At 33.6% G+C, this 22357-nt stretch overlaps 1 protein-coding gene across 1 annotated transcript; it reads left to right on the forward strand.

Moving 5' to 3' along the window:
* Positions 1-2404: 2404 nt before the first annotated feature.
* flii (FLII actin remodeling protein) lies at positions 2405-19754 on the forward strand. Its single transcript, XM_073839013.1, has 30 exons — positions 2405-2526; positions 3275-3385; positions 3482-3553; positions 5461-5541; positions 5748-5833; positions 7263-7424; positions 7579-7682; positions 7771-7946; positions 8120-8277; positions 8370-8454; positions 9724-9871; positions 9995-10128; positions 10215-10427; positions 10552-10731; positions 10827-10909; positions 11013-11087; positions 11167-11250; positions 11335-11506; positions 11592-11696; positions 12268-12459; positions 12561-12749; positions 12852-12991; positions 13402-13609; positions 13749-13903; positions 14912-14972; positions 15089-15217; positions 15316-15422; positions 17994-18099; positions 18181-18246; positions 18355-19754. The coding sequence occupies exons 1-30, from the start codon at positions 2464-2466 to the stop codon at positions 18487-18489; spliced, it is 3780 nt and encodes a 1259-aa protein (XP_073695114.1). The 5' UTR covers positions 2405-2463; the 3' UTR covers positions 18490-19754.
* The last annotated feature ends 2603 nt before the right edge of the window (positions 19755-22357 follow it).

Here is a 22357-nt window from a genome sequence, read left to right on the forward strand (position 1 = left end):
ACTGAAATAATGGCTGAAAATTCAGCTTTGCATTTTTAAAATATATTCAATTAGAAAACAATTATTTTAAATTGTAATAATATTTTGCAATATTACTGTTTATACTGTATTTTTAATTATATACACTACCGGTCAAAAGTTTGGACACACTTTCCTATTAAAGAGAATGGAGAAGTGTGTCCAAACTTTTGACTGGTAGTGTACACGTAGTCTTAGAGAATAAGAGACTTTAAAAAACTTTTTCAAAACCATTGTGATATGATTTGATGCTCAAGAACTATTTCTTATTATCTTATTATTATTATGTTTTAAAATAAAATAAAAATCGTACAGTCCCTAAATTTTTATACAATAGTGCACTCAAACATCCCCTTAATCAAGTGTGGCATATTTTTTAATATGTAATTTTGTCAGTCGCTTGGTAAATATTTCTGCCGGTTTGTGCTGCAAAATCTTGTCTACATATTAAAAATTAAGTATGTTCCAATTGGCTCCATTGGCTTCCACTGTGCTACATTTTGTAGCGGGAAAAAACAACACTAAGGCATAAGGTATGTAAATATTTTATGTCTTTTTTGCTTATTTTCATTTCATGTATTTTTTTTCAGCCACAGATTTCTCTGGAGGAAATGGTTCCAGACATCCTGGGAACAAAAAGGCCAGCACTACCACAAACAAACCTCCAACCGCCAAAAGGCCGAGAACCTGTGGAATATGTCATGAGCCGGGTCACACAAGGGTCACCTGTCCACAGGGCAGATGAAAATAAAATGGTTCCTGCAATTTTTGCAAAATGAAAAAAGATATGTAAATGAAATTAATCTTATTATTTGTATAGTTATTTTTACATGTATAATAAATTGTATTGTGTAAAATAAAGTTATTTTAAGTTAATCATTACTTTTTAAGTCATTACTTTTTAAGTGTAGTCATTTAATCTCCTGAGTATATTGTTTGCATATAGCATACTCTATTACAGTAGTTACAGTCTGACATTTACTGTATGCTACACTAGTCTGCATTTATTTGATCCAAAGTACAGCAAAAACAGAAAAATTGTGAAATATTTGTACTATTCAAATAACTGTTTTCTATTTGAATATATTTTAAAATGTAATTTATTCCTGTGATTTCAAAGCTGAATTTTAGCATCATTACTCCAGTCACATGATCCTTCAGAAATCAGTCTAATATTCTGATTTGCTGTTAAAAAAACGTTTATTATTTGTCAAAAACAGTTGAGTAGAATTTTTTCAGGTTTCTTTGATGAATAGAAAGTTCAGAAGAACCGCATTTATCTGAAATAGAAATTTGTTAACATTATAAATGTCTTAATCATCACTTTTGATCAATTTAAAGCATACTTGCTAAATAATATTAATTTCTACCATTTCCTTCCCAAAAAATATTAAACTGGCTCCAAACTGTGTGTATGTTTTATAAAAGCTTTTTATTTCAGATAAATGCTGATCTTTGGATCTTTCTATTCATCAGTGAAACCTGAAAAAATGTACTCAACTGTTTTAAATATTGATAATAATAATAAAAAATGTTTCTTAAACAGCAAATCAGCATATCAGAATGATTTCTGAAGGATCATATGACACTGAAGACTGGAGCAATGGTGCTGAAAAATAATTCATTTATTTTCACATTTAAGATATATTCAAATAGAAAGTTACTTATATAGTGTTTTGGATCAAATAAATGCATACTTAGTGAGCAGAAGAGACTTCTTTAACTTTTGACTGGTGGTGTACTTGTAAATTGTTCACCTAAAATGTTTAAAGATAGTAATAATGCATTCTAAATACTATAATTGGTCATTTTTACATTATAGTATCATTACAGTGAGTAGTTGCACAGTGAGCAATAGTTTTTCCACTTAGTCCTATGGTAATTAAGTTTGTGTACTTATTATAAATAATGCATTTACATCTGTAAATGTTATTACATATACTACATATTGTTGACTCTTTGATAAATTCCTTTTGATCCTCTTTTCTAAGTGGCTTTGAATAAAAGCATCTGCTAAGCGCATAAATGTAAATGTTATATGGACTCAGTAGCATAAAAATACTCCAGACCTCTAAAAAAGAAAGAAAGAAGAAAAAAATCCCACAAATTACCAGTGCCATCGAGGGAATGTTGTGTTAGGGCCCTGGGATGAGGGGCCCATTATCAAAGGAGATGCAGCCAACTCTTCATGTTTTCGTATCTATAGTACTGCATATGATTCACTAATGAATCAGTTCTGAGTCAACCACAGCAAGGGTGTAGCTTAGCACGGGAGGGTTTAACTAACAGTTTTTATTTTCTCGAACCAGAAAGAAGTTTTTATGAGTGGCTGGTAGTAGTTAGTGGGCTGTACCATGTGAGCGGGGGGCGGGAGAGTGTTTGTTCCTCCAGCAGAAGCTGCCAAACAGAAATAGGCTGCGACTGCTGCCATATCCTGAATTAGACATGGCCGCGACCGGAGTTCTCCCCTTTATCAGGGGAGTAGACCTAAGTGGGAATGACTTTAAGGTATGAATTCTGCTTTAATACGTCTCTATTTAATGGGTAATGTTAATAAATCATTCGCTCAAGCGAGAAAAGTAATGTAGGGTAGTACGCGAGTCAAAACAGGTTGAGATGGCGAGCTAGCAGTGCTAACTGTGTTAGCTTTGAAGAACACTGGGCGTTAGCTTGCGACTTGTCAAAATTTGTCGCGGTCAATCAAGCTGTGTGACAGCAAGGAAATAACTAGAAGTTTGTTAGCGACTCAGATGTGTTGGTTGACACTTTATAACGCGTCTGGCCTCGATAAACAAACTGCGCTGCTGACACAAGCGTTCAAAACATGTTGGAGCTTCTTCTTTTAGACTAACGTTAAACTAGACTAGAGAGTTCAACAGACGGTATCAGTATGCGTATGAAAAAGATGTTAAGTACAGGATTCGTAGTGTTACACAAGCTCTCAAGTGTGTCAGTTCACTCAAATGAATTTGTACTGATGCTGTGTGAGTCTCAGTCTTATATAAAGCTGCAAGTTTTCCAACTCAAGCTCAAGTTGTTGCCATAGCAAACACACCCCATAATGTTTCAGTCTTGATATGACATCATTGAACCAGGTTTAGCTTGTTTGAGATCAAATTTAGGCTTCGGAGTGAAGTGAGTAACATTAGGACTGTTTGGAAAATTACATCAGGTCCATTAAAAACTCACAGACTCCTATGACTCATGATTGCCTGGTATGAGATTGTAATACTTGTATCTCTTCTGTTGAACACAGGGGGGTTATTTTCCTGAGCATGTCAAGTCTATGACCAGCTTGCGATGGCTGAAGCTCAACAGGACCGGGCTTTGCTATCTTCCAGAGGAGCTGTCCTCCCTACAGAAACTGGTGATTGTTTAATGCACAATGTCATATTTTGCAATTAGACTGTCAGCTTGCTAATGTTCATTCTTGGGTCCTTTTTGGTGTTTTGTGTAAAATCAGGAACATTTGTCCGTGAGTCACAACAGCCTGACGACGCTGCATGGAGAGTTGTCAAGTCTTCCCAACTTGCGGGTAATGTGAAGTATTTCGCAACACTGTCGATCACATGTTCCTCTGCTTACATTTCACATAAGTATGTATAAATATTAATGTAACCGTTTACAGACACTACCGTTCAAGTATTTGTTGTTGTTTTTTGAAAGAATTTAATAGTTTTATTTAGCAAGGATGCATTAAAAGTGCTTGTAAGGACATAATGTAACAAAATATTTCTATTTCAAATACACTACCTGTTAAACGTTTTGGAATGGTAAGATTTGTAATATTTATATATTACATAATATTTAAAGAAGCCTGCATTTATTTGATCCAAAGTACAGCAATGTGATATTATATTGAAAGATGTTTACTATTTAAATATATTTTAAAATGTAGTTTATTCCTGTGATTTCAAAACTGAATTTTTAGCATCATTACTCCAGTCTTCAGAAATCATTGTAATATTCTGATTTGCTGACTTGCTTTTTAAAAAAACATGTATTATTATTATTATTATGTCGAAAACAGCTGAGTAGAATTTTTCAGATTTCTTTGAAAAGAAAGTTCAGAAGAACAGCATTTATCTAAAATAGAAATATTTTGTAACATTATAAATGTCTATATTATCACTTTTGATCAATTTAAAGCACCCTTGCTAAATAAAGTATTAATTCCTATAATTTCTTTCCCCCCCAAAAATACTGACTACAGGATTTTAAAGGAACACTCCACTTTTTTTGGAAATAGGCTCATTCTCCAACTCCCCCCGAGTTAATAAGTTGAGTTTTACCATTTTGAAATCCATTCAGCCGTTCTCCTGTTCTGGCGATATCACTTTTAGCATAGCTTAGCATAGATCATTGAATCCTATTAGACCAATAGCATCGCATTCAAAAATGACCAACGAGTTTCGATATTTGTCCTATTTAAAACTTGACTCTTCTGCAGTTATATCGTGTACTAAGACCGGTGGAAAATGTAAAGCTGCGTTTTTCTAGGCGATAAGATTAGGAACTACACTCCCATTCTGGCGTAATAGTCAAGGAAGTTTGCTGCCGTAATATGGACGCAGCAGGTGCAGAAATATCACGCAGCGCCTGAAATTAGTTCCCAGCTAGGTTAGCACATGTGCTGCGTGATATTACTGCGCCTGCTTCGGCCATATTACGGCAGCAAACTTCCTTGACTATTACGCCGGAATGGGAGTGTAGTTCCTAATCTTATCAGCCTAGAAAATCACAGCTTTCCATTTTCCACCAGTAGAACGGCTGAATGGATTTCAAAATGGTAAAACTCAGCTTATTAACTTGGGGGTAGTTGGGGAATGAGCCTGTTCCTTTAAATGGTATAGTGTATAATGTTACAAAAGCTTTTTATTTCAGATAAATGCTGATCTGTGGATCCTACTATTCATCAAAGAATCCTGAAATATTTTTTTAACTCAACTGTTTTAAATATTAATGAGAATAATAATAAAAATGTTTCTTGAACCGCAAATCAGGAGGATTTCGTGTGACACTGGAGTAATGATGGTAAAAATGTAGCTTTGATCACAGGAATAAATAAAATATTTAAATACAAAACCGATATTTTAAATAGTAAAAATATTTAAGAGATTTACTCTTTTTGCCTGTACTTTGGATCAAAAAAGAGGTCTTGGTGAGCAGCTGATAAAGTAATTTCTTGTAATTTCATGAATGACATATTCATAATAACCCCAAAATTAGTAGTGCTGCTAAATTTAATGAGTTAAGTGAATCATGGAGAAGAGCAGAAGAGGATTGTTTAAAAACATTAAAAATCTTATTGTTCAACACTTTTGACTGGAAGTGTATTGAATTCTTTTTTTAATCAAATAAATGTAGCCTTGCTGAGCATAAGACATCTATGTTTTCAATGATCAGACCAGCATTAAATCTGCCCTTGTTGTTTTGCTGTAGGCAGTTGTGGCCAGAGCAAACAACCTGAAGAACTCTGGTGTCCCTGATGATATTTTTCAGCTGGATGATCTCTCTGTGCTGGTATGTAGAGAATTACTTGGTATTTATTCCTCTCTTGGGTGGCTGAAGTGTATATCTCAGTTAAGTGCAAAATTACAGGCATGATTTAATTTTATCTAAACACTGCCTTTCTTGATTAGTGAAACTATGTAAATTTGTCATAGATTATGTGCTGTATTATGGTAAAAAAATGTGTGTTTAGATGTGTTCTTTACTCTTCTGTTCAGGATCTGAGCTACAACCAACTAACAGAAATCCCCCGGGACTTGGAAAACTCCAGAAACATGTTGGTCTTAAACCTCAGCCACAATAGGTATGGTCTGTCCATTTAGTACGGAAAAAGGAAAATTGATCACTGATGAAAACACACTTTTATTAAAGGAACAGTTCACCTAAAAATGAAAATTCTGTCATTAATCACCCTCATGTTCCAAACCCGTAAGACCTTTGTTCATCTTCAAAACCCAAATTAAGATATTTTTGATGAAATCTGAGAGTTTTCTAACCCTACATAGACAGCAACGGTACTACCTCGTTCATGGCCCAGAAAGATAGGAAGGACGTTGTTAAAATAGTCTGTGTGACATCAGTGGTTCAAACGTAATGTTACGAAGCTGTGGGAATGAAAACACAAATAATGACTTCATTCATTCTTCTTTTCCATGTCAATCTCCGCCACCCACAATGCATGCGAGAGAAGAGGTTGTTGAATTAAATATTTTTTTTTCTTTGCACACAAAAAGTATTCTCATAGCTTCACAACATTACGGTTGAACCACTGATGTCACATGGACTATTTTAACAATGTCTTTACTACCTTTCAGCTCTAGGATTTAATTAAAAAAATCTTAATATGTGTTCTGAAGATGAATGAAGATCTACAGGTCATTGCACACAGAGTCTGAAATTTTCGTATGTGTTTTTTCTCTTTTTTTTTCATATTCATCATCCTTTCCTATCAAAATGCTTGCTGCGGATGCAAAAACTCAAAAAAATCTAACCTGATCTGAACTTTTTTTTTTTTTATGATGGACAAAAGTTTCAGAGGCAGTGCGTAAATTTGATTTATACAATGTGAGGTCTATTTATCTTTTGATGTGTGAAAATTTCGGACTGTGTGCATTGATCTTTATGGGTTTGGAATGACATGAGGGTGAGTAATTAATGACAGAATTTTCATTTTTGGGTGAACTATCAATTAAAATTTTGTTAATGTTGTCTGTTTTCATGTTATTTTGTTAGATATCTTTGGGAATGATTTGGGGGCCTACTTAATGGATGCAGATTTTTGCCCAGTAATAGCTAGACTGCGTTATTTTTCATTCCTTCAGTAGCACTCAGAGATCTGTTTGTAAAAGTCGAACTATTTTTAACTTGACACACCATCTTAGAAATGCAGTGTGCATGGCACAAGATGCTGAAAAAATGTAAGACCCAATGCAGCATCCATCTGTATTAGTGGTTCTCAGCCTTTTTACCTCCAAGACCCCACGTTTACACAATGACATTTCCAAGTCCAAGTGAATTACTGGATGAGTATCAATAAGGCTTTTTTTTTAAATTCTACCTGAAAAAAAAATGTCAAGCTTGAAACATGACTAAATAGGTGTTCATAATTAAAATGCAAGTTGGGTATTTGCATTACTTTTTTTTTTTTTTTTTTTGATGATTTTGAGGTCACAACTGTGGATTTGTGAACGTGTAATCTGAAACTCATCTCTGATGTTTGCTCTTTCTCACAGCATTGATAACATACCAAATCAGCTGTTCATTAACCTCACTGATCTGCTGTACCTGGACCTAAGTGACAATAATTTGGACAGTCTGCCTCCTCAGATGAGACGCTTGGTTCATTTGCAGACCCTCATACTCAATAATAATCCACTTATGCATGCACAGCTGAGGTAAGATAGATAGTTTTTGTGATTTGATTTCCTTCTAAGCTGTCTGTGCACTGCCATATAGGGAAGAGGAGTCTGCATTCATTTCAGATGACGTCATTATGTTATCAGCATTGACTTGATAAACTGTGCCGCTTGTGTGCCTTTGTCATAACAGGCAGTTACCTGCTATGGTGGCCCTTCAAACCCTCCATTTAAGGAACACTCAGCGTACTCAAAATAATATGCCCACGAGTCTGGAGGGCCTTACCAATCTAGCAGGTAGAGATGGGTCTATTTGTAAAACAATCCTCAGTATCTGTAATTGTTGTTGCTCCATTTATAATGACTCTTTTGTGTTTCTGTATAGATGTGGACCTGTCCTGCAATGATCTGTCTCGGGTACCAGAATGCTTGTATTCGCTGCCTAATCTCAAACGGCTAAATCTGAGCAGCAATCAGATATCTGAACTGTCACTGTGCATAGATCAGTGGACCAAACTCGAGACGCTCAACCTTTCTAGGAATCAGCTCACATCTCTGCCAGTAAGTCCCTCATTGCCATATAAAGTAAAACAGAGGAACTTGGCACTTACCAGATGTTGTTTGGCTTTAAAAGACCTTTTCACATTAATTGTATTGTCATTCATCTTACATTGATATATTCGATGGCTTGTTGCCAATCTTGTCTCTTTTTTTCTGTTTGATGTGCTGTGCAGTCTGCCATTTGCAAGCTGTCTAAGCTGAAGAAGCTGTATGTGAACTCGAACAAAATTGATTTTGATGGGCTTCCATCTGGCGTGGGAAAATTGTCCAGCCTGGTTGAGTTCATGGCTGCAAATAATAATTTGGAGCTCGTTCCAGAGGGACTTTGCAGGTGAGAACTGACAGTTTATTAGTAGTTAGATTTCTAAAAAAACCAATGAATTTAATATTTATAATATTTATGTGGCTTTTCGCTTTGCTTAGGTGTGGAAAATTGAAAAAGCTGGTTTTGAACAAGAACCGCCTTGTGACATTACCAGAGGCCATTCATTTCCTCACTGCCCTGGAGGTAAGAACTCTTTATTAAAAAAGAGAAGGAAAAAAAAATCATCTGCTTATTTTTACAATACCGCTTGGGGCCAGTAAGATCAAATAACTACTTAAAAGCAAACTTATTAGAAAAACGAACACCTGAGCATGAATCAGCATTATAAGAAGTACCTCACACGATGGAAATCACCTTTGGAAAAAAATTATTTGCCATGTAATTCGATTATTTAGTTTGGCTCACGTCCCATTAGATTACATGGAGAGGGCGGGGTTTATGACCTATACTGCAGCCAGCCACCGGGGGGCGATCGAAAACTTTTGGCTTCACTTTTCAGGACACCTACGGCACGCTTGGCATGCACATAACCTTGCGCGCTGTATACGAACGAACTAAGAAGAAGACGAAGATGCGAACATTATCACTTGCTGCTCATAACAGTTGCATAGAAGCAATAGATTTTGCTGTAATAAAGCTAGTAGGCTTAGTAGCAACACGAACACAATCATGTAGTCCGCCATTATTGTTGTTGCTGTTACGTGTGACGCAGCCGACACGTGATGTGATGACATCATCGTTTCAGAAAATATACGTATTGGCTGTACACACGAAACCGCGAGGGTGTCGTTTTCAGATTTATCCACTTTGGGACCCGGTTTCAAAAAATAGCGGATTCAGTCTCCTAAAACGCCGGATCCGTGTGGATGAAACGCCAATACGATAAAAAATGTATACGTTTACAGCGAAACGCATCTCCGTGTGGACAGGCCCTCAATTATCAAGCCGTTTAGATTTTCTGAGCAGTATGATGGCATACTGCTCAGGCTTTGCCCACGGCTGCAGATGGACTGTATTATCATTTTTTCAACACTTAGCCAGTTGTACGCTGTCCGCCATTTTCTCCATGCTTCAGTAGCTGTAGCAACAATGTCTCATAAGCATTGCAGGTGTTTTGTATTTGGATGTAAAAGTGAACACAAGAGCAGTAGCTTATTTTAATTTAAAGAGACATGCACCGAAATGGGTCACTTTGAACAAAGCTGACAAGGAATTGTAATCAAAGTATGTTACATACATTTCATGAAGACCCTAAAGAATCATACCAACTTGTAGAAAATGGGCATCTGATCTCCACTTTAAAAAATCTTACCAACCCCAAACTTTTAAATGTTAGCATATGATTTTATTTACTTATTTATTGGAGTGAAGCAACAAACACTTGTGCATATGTTAAAAAAATAATAAATGCTTATTAAAATTGTTGTTATGACACTGAATTTTTTTTTTTAGGTTTTGGATGTCCGTGAGAATCCAAATCTAGTAATGCCCCCTAAACCAGTGGACAGGACAGCTGAGTGGTACAACATAGACTTTTCATTGCAGAACCAACTGCGATTGGCTGGTGCGTCTCCAGCCACTGTGGCAGCAGCTGGTGGAGGTACAATATATGTTTCCCTTCTTTTTTTTATCTCTGTTCTCTAAGAGTTGAATTTGAAGTAAGGAAACAAAATATAATGGTAATGCATCTCAAATTGCAACATGATATTTGTGTGCTATGTAGGAAATAGCCCAAGAGACCATATGGCCAGGAAAATGAGGCTAAGGAGACGCAAGGACTCTACACAGGATGATCAGGCTAAACAGGTGCTGAAGGGAATGTCAGACGTGGCTCAGGAGAAGAACAAATCCATTGAGGTAAGGAAACAGCAGAGCTAATGATGGAACCTTTGTACAAGTCCAAACATCCAAACATGGTCTTCATGTGTCTCTCAATCTTTTAGGAGAATGGAGACCTGAAATACTCTGATCTGAAAACCAAACGATGGGACAAGAACCTGGAGAAACCGCAGCTAGATTACTCTGAGTTCTTCTTGGAGGATGTGGGGCACATCCCTGGTGTTTCAGTTTGGCAGATAGAAAACTTTATACCCATCCAGGTGGACGAGGCCTTTCATGGGAAGTTCTATGAGGCAGATTGTTACATTATTCTGAAGGTCAGACATTTCATGTTTCATGGTTATGTTTCTTTAATATATTATAATTTAAAAATTGTTTTTTTAATGAGCTCTGCATCCAGTCTGCTTCTTTCAATGAATGCTTTGTAATGCACTTTCACAGACGTTCTTAGATGACAACGGAGCCCTGAACTGGCAGATCTTTTACTGGATTGGGCAGGAAGCTACCCTTGATAAGAAAGCCGGCTCTGCCATCCATGCTGTCAATCTTCGTAATTATTTGGGTGCTGAGTGCCGGACTATCAGAGAGGAGATGGGAGACGAGAGTGAAGAATTCACTGCGGTCAGTAAAACCAAATCCATTTTCTGCACAAAGTGATGTATTTCTTCATTATCAGCTTATACTCAGCTATGTTTTTCTGCACTGTGGCATTTTAGGTGTTCAACAATGAGATTTCTTATATTGAGGGTGGAACCGCCAGTGGATTTTACTCAGTAGAGGACACTCAGTACCCAGCCAGGTGCCCCACCAAAAACAACACCCAGGACAGTCTAACCACTACATACCTTATCCGACTTGTGCTAATCCTGTTTTTTTTGTGTGTGTGTTTGTGTTTTGGGCAGATTGTACAGGGTTTATGGGAAAAAGAACATCAGATTAGAATCTGTGCCTCTAAAAGCATCCTCACTCGACCCCCGGTGAGCTTAATGTGCTGTTTACTCTGTGTTTTAATGAGAGTGATTCAGTCTGATAATGTATTAATTTCCTGACTTCAAGGTTTGTCTTTATGTTGGACTCTGGTCTTGAAATATATATTTGGAGAGGAGGCAATGCAACACTTGGTGGTACTACAAAAGCAAGGTAAGTTGCAAACAAATGCAAAAGTGATTTTTTTTCCCCCCCTCGTGTGGTTCAGGTTTGAAGTAGTGCCTGTGTCATTAACAGGTTGTTTGCTGAGAAGATCAACAAAAATGAGCGAAAAAGCAAAGCAGAGATTACAACTTTAATGCACAATCAAGAACCTCCAGAGTTCTGGAAAATTCTTGGGGGACAGCCTGAGGAAATTAAGAAACATGTCCCAGATGACTTCAGTCCTGTTCGACCCAAGCTCTATAAGGTCAGGGAATATTATGTTATTTGTTGAGTATTCTTTTCTAAAACTACCATGTTGTAAAATATTTTGTACTTTCTTGGTCTGTTAGGTTGGTTTGGGCTTGGGATACCTTGAGCTTCCTCAGATCAACTACAAACTCTCTGTGGAGCACAAGGACAAGCTCAAGCTAGATGTGGTTCCAGAGCAAAGACTGGTAATGTAGTTTAGACTTCTATGATTTGTCATTTCCATAAATTATTATTTTCATTCGCAAAGATGCACTGAAATGACCAAAAGTGACAAAAATGTGTAACAATGTAAAAGTTTTTACCATTTTAAATAAATGTGGTTCTTTTGAACTGTTTTTATCAAATAACCCTGAAAAAAATAATCTCAGATTTTACAAAGACAAATGATTTATATATATTTTTTATATGCAGTTGGTGTCAAAAGTTTACATACATCTTGCAGAATCAAGTGTATGTAAACATTTGAATGAGTTAATTTTTAAATTCAACTATTATTTACTCTTGTAGACTATAAGTAAATGTCTTATGTTAAATATATTATTCAGGTCAGTACTAAACAAAAAATAACATGCATTTTGTATGATCACTCTTATTTTGGTAAAATATTGACATTTAGATTCTGCAAGGTGCATGTAAAATTTTGACCTCAGCTGTAAATAGAAAGTTTTGCTGCATTTTTTTAAATCACTTAATTATTAGTATGTTACTTTAAATCCTCCCTGAATACACCTAACTGGTGGAATATCTTTGTTTTAGGTACAAGGTCTTTTAGACACTAAAGGTGTCTACATCTTAGATTGTTGGTCTGATGTCTTCATCTGGATCGGCCGTAAGTCCCCACGACTTGTGAGAGCAGCTGCATTGAAGCTGGGCCAAGAGGTGTGCAGTATGCTCCATCGGCCGAAACATGCCGTGGTCATCCGTAATCTGGAGGGCACTGAGTGCCAGGTAAAATTGACAAAATAAAAGATTAAAAACGTGTAAGCTTTTATTTATATTCATTCGCTTAAATGAAATCACATGTTCTAATACCATATTGCACTCAACAGGTCTTCAAATCCAAGTTCAAGAATTGGGATGATGTGTTAAAGGTGGATTATACCAGGAACGCAGAGAGTGTGAAACAAAAAGAGGGCTTGAGTGGAAAGGTGAAGAAGGATGCTGAACAGAAGGATCAGATGAAAGCTGACCTAACGGCTCTGTTCCTTCCTAGACAGCCAGCAATGCCTCTCACAGAGGTAGGACCTGAATTAACAGCTCATTAAACAACCCAACCTTTTATTATTAGCTACAATTCTGTAAAATGTAATCTCTTTGTGGCTTTGTTGTACCTCTGACAGGCGGAGCAGATGATGGAGGAGTGGAACGAGGATTTGGATGGCATGGAGGGATTCGTTCTGGAGGGGAAAAAGTTTGCACGTTTACCAGAGGAGGAGTTTGGTCACTTTCATACTCAGGATTGCTATGTATTTCTCTGCAGGTTGGTCAGAGGATTTCATAAAGTAACTGCAAAAATTGCAGCTAGGTTGTAATGTCCATCAATTCTCAAAAAGACAGAATAATGATTAAGTAGGTGAAATCGTTAAACCCGGGGTTTTAAGAAAAAAAATGGCTTCACTGATTGATAGACAGTAATCTCCTGCAGAGTTTAGCTCCAACCTTAGATCCAAAACTTTCTGGTGATCTTGAAGACCTTGGTTAGCTTGTTCAGGTGTGTTTGATTATGGTTGGAACTAAACTCAGCAGGAAAGTGGACCTTGAGGGCCAGAGTTGAGAACCCTTGCATTAGACAAAGTAAAATACATAGCACACCCTTTCCATTAAATCTGGTCCTCAGTTTGATACCTACAACTTTGATGTTTCAATGAAATAATGGGAAATTTGTTTTAGGTACTGGGTGCCTGTGGAGTATGAGGATGATCAGGAGAAAGACAAAGAGAAAGGAGAACAGGGAGATGATGAGGACAAACAGACTGAAGAAGACTTCCAGTGTGTGGTTTACTTCTGGCAGGGCCGTGAGGCCTCCAACATGGGCTGGTTGACCTTCACTTTCAGCTTGCAGAAGAAGTTTGAGAGCTTGTTCCCAGGCAAACTGGAGGTACCACATGTTTACATGGTTAATGTGCATGTTTTGAAATGTATCAAAACATGTTGTAGTGACTTGTTGTCTTTGTATAATCCTCATGTGTGTCTGTGTCATGACTAAAAGGAGATGTCATATCTTGTGTATGTTTCAGGTTGTGAGGATGACTCAGCAGCAGGAGAATCTTAAGTTCTTGTCACATTTCAAGAGGAAGTTCATCATCCACAAAGGCAAGAGGAAGCTGAAAGTGGACAGTGTGCAGCCAAGCTTATACCACATCAGGACAAATGGAAGTGCACTATGCACCAGGTAACTATATTATAACCTATTTTCATCTGCTACACTGCTGTTCAAAAGTTTGCTATCAGTAAGATTTTTTTAAATGTTTTTTTTTTAAAGTCTCTTATGCTCCAAATTCCATTTATTTGATCAAAATACAAACAAATATATAGTATATTATTGGAATTTAAAATGTTATATATATATATATACACACACACACACACACACACACACACACACACACACACACACACACACACATATACTTTAAAATATAATATTTCTGTGATGCAAAGCTGAATTTTCATCAGCCATTACTTCAGTCTTCAGTGTCACATGATCCTTCAGAAATCATTCTAATATGCTGATTTATGTCAATGTTGCAAACAGTTGTACTGCTTAATATTTTTGGAAACTGATACTTTTTTCAGGATTCTTTGAATAAAAAGTTAAAGAACAGCATTTATTCAAAAAAGAAATCTCTTTATAACAATAGAAGTTTTTACTATTGCTTTTTATCAATTTAACACATTCTTGCTTAATAAAAATATTTCTTTAAAACTAAAAAAGAAAAAAAAAATATTTACCCCAACTTTGAACTGTAGTGTATATTATTACAAAAGATTTATATTTTAAATAAATGCTATTCTTTTTAACATTGTAATCATCAAAGAATATACTAATATACATAAGTTCAAAAAATTATTAAGCAACACAGCTGTTTTCAACCTTGATAAGAAATCAGCATATTAGAATAATTTCTGAAGGATCATGTGACACTGAAGACTGCAGTAATGTGCTGAAAATGTATCTTTGCACCACAGGAATAAATTCTAAGTGTATTAAAATAAAGAACCACCATTTTAAATAACAATAATATTTCACAATATTACTGTTTTTTTTTTCTGTTTTAATCAAGACTTCTTTTAAAAACATTGCAATTCAGAAGTTTGGGATCAGTAAGGTTGTAGTGTATTATTTAAAATAAAATAAAATAAAACTAAAGCAAATGTGGTGTTTCTGTGTTGATTTTAGGACTATTCAGATAGCCACAGATTCCAGTAACCTCAACTCTGAATTCTGCTTCATATTGAAGGTAAGCATTAATGGACTGTTCATGTATTATCATCAAATAATAATAATAATAATAATAAAGGAATGAAGATAATTTGCAGTAGTTTATAGACAATAACTCAAATGTTACTTGTGTAGGTGCCATTTGAAAGTACAGACAACCAGGGAATTGTGTACACCTGGGTGGGCCGAGCAGCAGACCCAGATGAAGCTAAACTGGCAGAGGACATCATGAACACCATGTTTGATGACACCTACAGCAAACAGGTTCATGCCTTGTTTATGAAAATCAAAACATGCGTTATACATCTTCAGTTTTTGTTTTTTTTTATTAAACAATTTGTTTTCTTTTCCCTTTTTTTCAGGTGATAAATGAAGGAGAAGAGCCAGAAAATTTCTTCTGGGTTGGCATCGGCTCACAGAAGCCATACGATGAAGACGCAGAGTACATGAAATACGCTAGACTGTTTAGGTGAGTGTTTTTTTGTTGTTGTTTTTTTAAGGATCATGGTAGAAAGACTGGAGTAATGACTGCTGAAAATTCTGCTTTAAAGGAGAAGTTCAAAAAATGTACAGATAATTTACTCAAACCCTTGTCATCCAAGTTGTTCATGTCTTTCTTTTTTCAGTCGTAAAGAAATTGTTTTTTGATGGGAAAAATTTCAGGATTTCTCTCCATACAGTAGACTTCTACGGTGCCCCCGAGTTTGAACTTCCAAAATGAGTCATATCCTCCGTGCTTGAGTGCGTTTATTGAATAGCATTATACTTTATACAAAAAAACGTGAGGTAAATCTTAATAAATATACTACAAGAATAAACAAAATAATATAAAAAATAAATGTGAATCACTCTGATAATTCTTAAGGGAGTAATTTGAGCAGCTTGCTGCTATTTATTTAATTTCATGACAGGCAGCGCTGACAGTCGCATCAATCGGTTAAAGTTACACAATGAAATTAATGAAGACATACATGGTAGGGTGTCAGTAAAAAAATTAAGTTTTGCATATTGCTGTTTATTGCGAAGTCCAACTAAATTAATTTTTTTTCTCATTAAACTGGTGTCTGTTCATTGATAATGCAGATGGAAATACCTTTATGCTACTAATCGGAGCAGGGTGTGACGACACATGGACCGTGATAAAGGTCTATTAAGCCTGAAGGACTTAATTAGTTGGATCAGGTTTGTTTAATCATGGTTGCATCTAAACTCTGCAAGGCTCCGGCCCTCCTGGAATTGAGTTTGACGCGCCTGCTCTAAACAATCCCAGCTAAGGAAGAAAGGTCTTATCTGGCGAAACAATCGGTTATTTTCTAATTAAAATTACAATTTATATACTTTTTAACCTCAAATGCTCATCTTGTCTAGCTCTGCGTGAACTGTGTATTCTGGTTCAAGACAGTTAGAGTATGTCGAAAAACTTTCATCTCATTTTCTTCTCAAACTTCAAAATCATCCTACATCGCTGTTTTGAACCGGAATACACAGTGCATTTGAGGTCAAAAGCATATAAATTGTCAATTTTAAAAAAAAGAAAATAACCGATCGTTTCAGTAGATAGGACCCTTCTTCCTCAGCTAGGATTGTTCAGAATCCTTTGAAGCTGCATTTAAACTGCATTTTGGAAGTTTAAACTCACAGGCACCAAAGAAGTCTAAATGGAAGGAAATCCTGAAATGTTTTCCCGAAAAAACTATTTCTTTACGACTGAAGAAAGAAAGACATGAACGTCTTGGATGACGAGGGGGTGAGTACATTATCTTAACATTTTTGTTCTGGAAATGAACTTCTCCTTTAACATCACAGGAAGAATTAACACGTTTTTTTTTTAATAGAAATTAAATTAAATAAATGGTTAAATGCTAATATTATTTAAATTGAAAGTGAAAATTCTATCAATAATTACTCATCCTAATTAGTCTTGTTTTTGGCGGCCGGTTTTAATTTTAGTTTTAGTCTAGTCTTTGTGTGAAGCTGTCATTTTAGTTTTTATTAGTTTTAGTCATACTCATACTCTTTTTAGTCTAGTCAAGTTTTAGTCAACTAAAAGTCTGACCATTTTAGTCTTATTGTGGTCAGAATTATGACTATTTTCGTCTAGTTTTAGTCGATGAAAACTGACATTTAGTCTAGTTTTAGTCAATGAAAATTGTATTTTAGTCTCTTTTTTTTTTTTCTTTTTTTATAAGTTTATTTAAAGATTAATTCATTTATACCTTGTGTAAGTAAAAGTGACTTTTTTATTTTTTTTATTTCTTATGGTTTTCATAGCACAAGTTGATTTATTTTATGAAATTGTCAAAAAATTGCAACTTTTTCCGCCTTTGACCACAAGATGTCAATAGTGTGCAAAGTGTTGAAAAGCTTCGAGTAATGAATGATACAGTTGATGGGAAAGCCTCAGTGCTTCAGAAAGCTTCATTTTCCCATTACTACTAAAAAGTGCAAATAAAATGTGTGTGTCGTTTCTTCTTTTTCTTTGAAAGATGAGCCCCGGCTGGCTGGCCATCGGTCCCTTTATCTGTGTCAGACTTAACTTTGTTTGTAGTCGTCTTCTAGATAATTCCGCGAGTGTGTCTTGAGGGAGTGACGAAGGGATACAGCTCTGGCTACTGGGCATGCGCACATCAATCTAACATTATAACATTTCGTTTCGTCTTGTTTTCGTCAACGAAAATAAAGAGACATTTTAGCATAGATTTTATTTTGTAAACCACATTTAGTCTCGTTTTTATTCATCAACGATATTGCATTATACGTTAAAGTATAGTCATCGTCACATGACCAGCATTTACGTTTCTTCTCGTTTTCGTCACGTGATAAAGGTCCGTTGACGACGATATTTAGTCAGAATTTTCGTTGACAAAGGCAACACTAATCCTAATGTAGTTCCAAACCTGTCGAACTCAAATGAAGATATTTTTGATGAAATCCGACAGCTTTCTGACCCTGCAAAGACAGCAACTACCACATTCAAGGCCCAGAAAGGTAGTAAGGACATTGTTAAAATAACATTGTTAATTCAACATATTTGTCTCAGGTGCTCCAATGAGAAGGGTTACTTTGCCGTATCAGAGAAGTGCTCAGACTTCTGTCAAGATGACCTGGCCGATGACGACATCATGCTTTTGGACAACGGGAAAGAGGTACAACTTCATGCTTGCCGTCAAACAAATTCTCTTTGCAGCGATTTGTGTCACTAAGCCATTTGTTTGCTTGTTTTGCAGGTTTACATGTGGGTTGGCACACAGACAAGCCAGGTGGAGATTAAACTCAGCTTGAAGGCTTGTCAGGTTAGTGACACATTGTACACCAGCATTTAGTTTTATCTTTGCACACATGAACACTTGCCCTCGGGCCTTTCCTGCACCTGCTTAACATTTGTGTCACCCTTCAATCAGGTCTATATTCAGCACATGAGGTCCAAGGATGCAGAGCACCCGAGAAAACTGCGCCTGGTGCGCAAAGGCAACGAGTCTCACTGTTTCACCCGTTGTTTCCACGCATGGAGCGCCTTCAAGACGGCTCCTGCATAAATCAGCCTCATAACTCTCACAGTCTGTCTGAATACAGTACAAGCATATTAAGGTTCAGAAAACACCACCACTCACAACAGACCATGCGTTATTAGTGTGCACTGCATCACTCTCTTTAAAAAGCTCACGTATATATTTGCTAATTGAAGCAATATTATTGAATTTTATATTTATGTGTAGATGTAAAATCAAAGGAAGAGTCTAAATGATACAGCACCTTAGGTAAGCGTTACCTCGAGATCTAATGCTGTATTCCTTAAGGGATGTTTTAAGAAGAACATATCTGTTGAGGGAGAGTCCATACGTTTTTTTTTTTTTTTAACCATCTGGCTGCACAAGTGTGAATTGTCATACCTGTTTACATTTTCTAAAATTTGCAGCGGTTATTTTAAAGACGACTCTTTACGGCTACACTTTTCATGTTTTTGTTCTGACGCATATCACATACTGCCAAAACGTTCAGTTATTGAAAGCACAACATCTGTCTGTTTCAGATATCACTTAAACAAGATGCTGATTTGGTGACTCTCGCACCAGATTTGTTTTTGTTTTTCTTTTTATCGTTTGCCTTTGAATGTTTCTTTCCATCAGCTTGAACTGTTTTACTGCTTCACTTTTGGGATTTTGACTCTGATGCCAATGCTGATGGAATAATGAGTTGCACAGTTTATGTTGGATGTTATTTTAGTTAATTACATGTCCAAATGAGAATCTGTGCTTTTATGCCCTTTAAACTGCCATGTACGTCTTTACCAATGCCGCAGATTGTTTTTATTTAAAAACACAATCCGGAGGTAGTACTTCAATAGTGCTATCATGATTTGGTCTTCACATATCAAGGCTGTTTGAGCTGTTTAGCTGACGGTTTCATTAATCACAGATTTTTTTTTTTTTTAAGAGGAAAAAAAAAGAAAAAAGTTATGGTCCTGTGTATGGACTACTTGATAGTTTTTTGAATTCCGAATATTTGTTAAACTTGGACAGGGAAATTTGTTTAGCCAAGGAAATAAATATTCTTATTTTAAGTATGCTAATCAAATTTGTTATGTCTGTCATAAAAGGGATTGGTAGAGGTAAAATAATTTTGCAGTTGATGGTGAGTTGCCCTGTTTTGTTTTTCTCTCTCTTTTTTTTGTCACCGCAGCTTGTTTGTCTGCATATATAAATGTATTTCTATGTGTACAAATATTTTCTGCCACTGATTTCACCTGCAGATGCTCTATTTATGTATTTTGTATTAAATAAAGTTCCGTCGCACATCTGTATGACTGTACTACTCGCTTTCAGTTTTTAGGAACGCTCTAATTTTTGTTTTGAAGGAAAATAACAGCTGAGAACAAAATCTGAGACACAGTTAAACATTTATTATTCTTATTAAATATTAAAATGTTTTATTTTCTTGTGAAAGTATTTTACTATATAATGAATATCAAGTCGATATATTATTTAAAAAAATATTTTATAAATTGTTCTATGAGATAAATCGGGCAAAAGTCCAATTAAGTTATAGTATTAGTAATATGTATGATTAAATTATACTGTTTAATGCATTATTTTTGTTTATTCAGATTGAATTAAACTATAATGATATAATTATCATTTTTTAATAGTAATACAATTCACATATTCTTGTTTATAAATACATTTGTATTTATATTACATCATATTGTTCATTATATTATTTTTTTATTAATTCATCTAATTAAATCTGATTGATATATTTATATTATTGTATAATGAATATCAAGTCAATATATTATTTAAAAAATGATTTTATACATTGTTCGGAGATTAAATAGGTCAAATTAAATTAGAATTAGAATATTAGTTATATGTATAATAAATTATATTGTTTAATACATTATTTTTGTTTATTAAAATTTAATTAAACCATATTTAATATAATCATATATCATATTTTAAAATGAATACAATTAACATATCTTGTAAACATATATTTTCTTTACTATATAATGAATATCAAGTCAATATATTATTTTAAAAATAATTTTGTACATTGTTCTATGAGATGGAAAAAGGGTAAAAAGTCAAATTAAATTATAATTGTAATATTATGCCATATGTATAATAATATTGCTTAATACATTATTTTTGTTTATTAAAATGTAATTAATCCATATTAATATAATTATATTTTAAATAAGAATACAATTCACATATTCTTATTATTACATTATTTATAATACATCATATTGTTTATTATATTAGTTTTTATTAATTCATCTAATTAAATCGAATTGATATATTTATATTTTTTTTCTTCTGAAACTATTTTACTATATAATGAATATCAAGTCAATATTGTTTAACAAATAATTTTATACATTGTTCTATGAGATGAAAAAGTGTGAAGTCAAATTAAATTATAATTGTAACATTAGTCATATGTAAAATAAAGTTATATTGCTTAATACATTATTTTTGTTTATTAAAAAGTAATAAATCCATATTATATAATTATCATATTTTAAATATTACAATTTACATATTCTTATTACATTTGTGTTTATAATACATCATATTGTTCATTATATTATCTTTTATTAATCTATCTAATTAAATCGAATTGATATATTTATATAATTTTTTCTTCTTCTGAAAATATTTTACTATATAATGAATATCGATTCAATATATTATTTCAATATAAAGTCAAATTAAATTATAATTGTTTTATTATTAACATATAGAATAAATTACATTGTTTAATACATTATTTTTGTTTATTAAATAATTAAATTTTAATTATTAATTAAATTAAAATTTAATTAATATTAATATAATTATCATATTTTAATATTAATACAATTCACCTATTCTTATTATTACATTTGTATTTATAATACATCATCTTGTTCAATATATTATTTTTATTCATTCATCTAATTACATAGTATTGATATATTTATATATTTTTTTCTTCTAAACTTATTTTACTTCATCATCATATTTCAAGTCAATATATTATTTAGAAATGATTTCATATATTTTTCTATTAGATTAAATAGACCAAAAGTCAAATTAAATTAGAATTGTTTTATTATTAATATATAGTAAATTATACTGTTTAATACATTATTTTGTTGAGTAAAATTTTATTAAACCACATTAATATAATTATCATATTTTATTATTAATACAATTCACCTATTCTTATTAATACATTTGTATTTATAATACATCATCTTGTTCAGTGTATTATTTTTTATTAATTCATCTAGTTAAATCGTATTGATATATTTAAATAATTTTATTTTCTTAATTTTTTTTACTATATAATGTTTAAATTTAACTATATAATATAAAAAATGCTTTATACATCGTTCTGAGATTAAATAGGCCAAAAGTCAAATTTAATAATAATTGTTTTATGATTAATATATATAATAAATTATATTGTTTAGTTCATTTTCTTTATTAAAATTAAAATTATATTTTAATATTAATATAATTCACATGTTAATAATTAAAATAAATCAATCGTATTGATATATTCATATTGTTTAATATAAATATAATTACATGTTTATTAATCATACATCATATTGTTCAGTGTATTATTTTTTATTAATTCATCGTTAAATCGTATTGATATATTTAAATAATTTTTTTCTTGTTTTTTTTCTATATAATGAATATCAAGTCAATATATTATTTAAAAAATGCTTTATACATCGTTCTGAGATGAAATAGGCCAAAAGTCAAATAAAATCAAAATTGTTTTAATGATTAATATATATAATAAATTATTTTGTTTAGTTCATTTTCTTTATTAAAATTAAAATTATATTTTAATATTAATATAATTCACATATTCATAATTAAAATAATTCAATTGTATTGATAT

Source organism: Garra rufa, chromosome 1 (assembly GCF_049309525.1).
Source record: "Garra rufa chromosome 1, GarRuf1.0, whole genome shotgun sequence".
Lineage (NCBI taxonomy): Eukaryota > Metazoa > Chordata > Actinopteri > Cypriniformes > Cyprinidae > Garra > Garra rufa.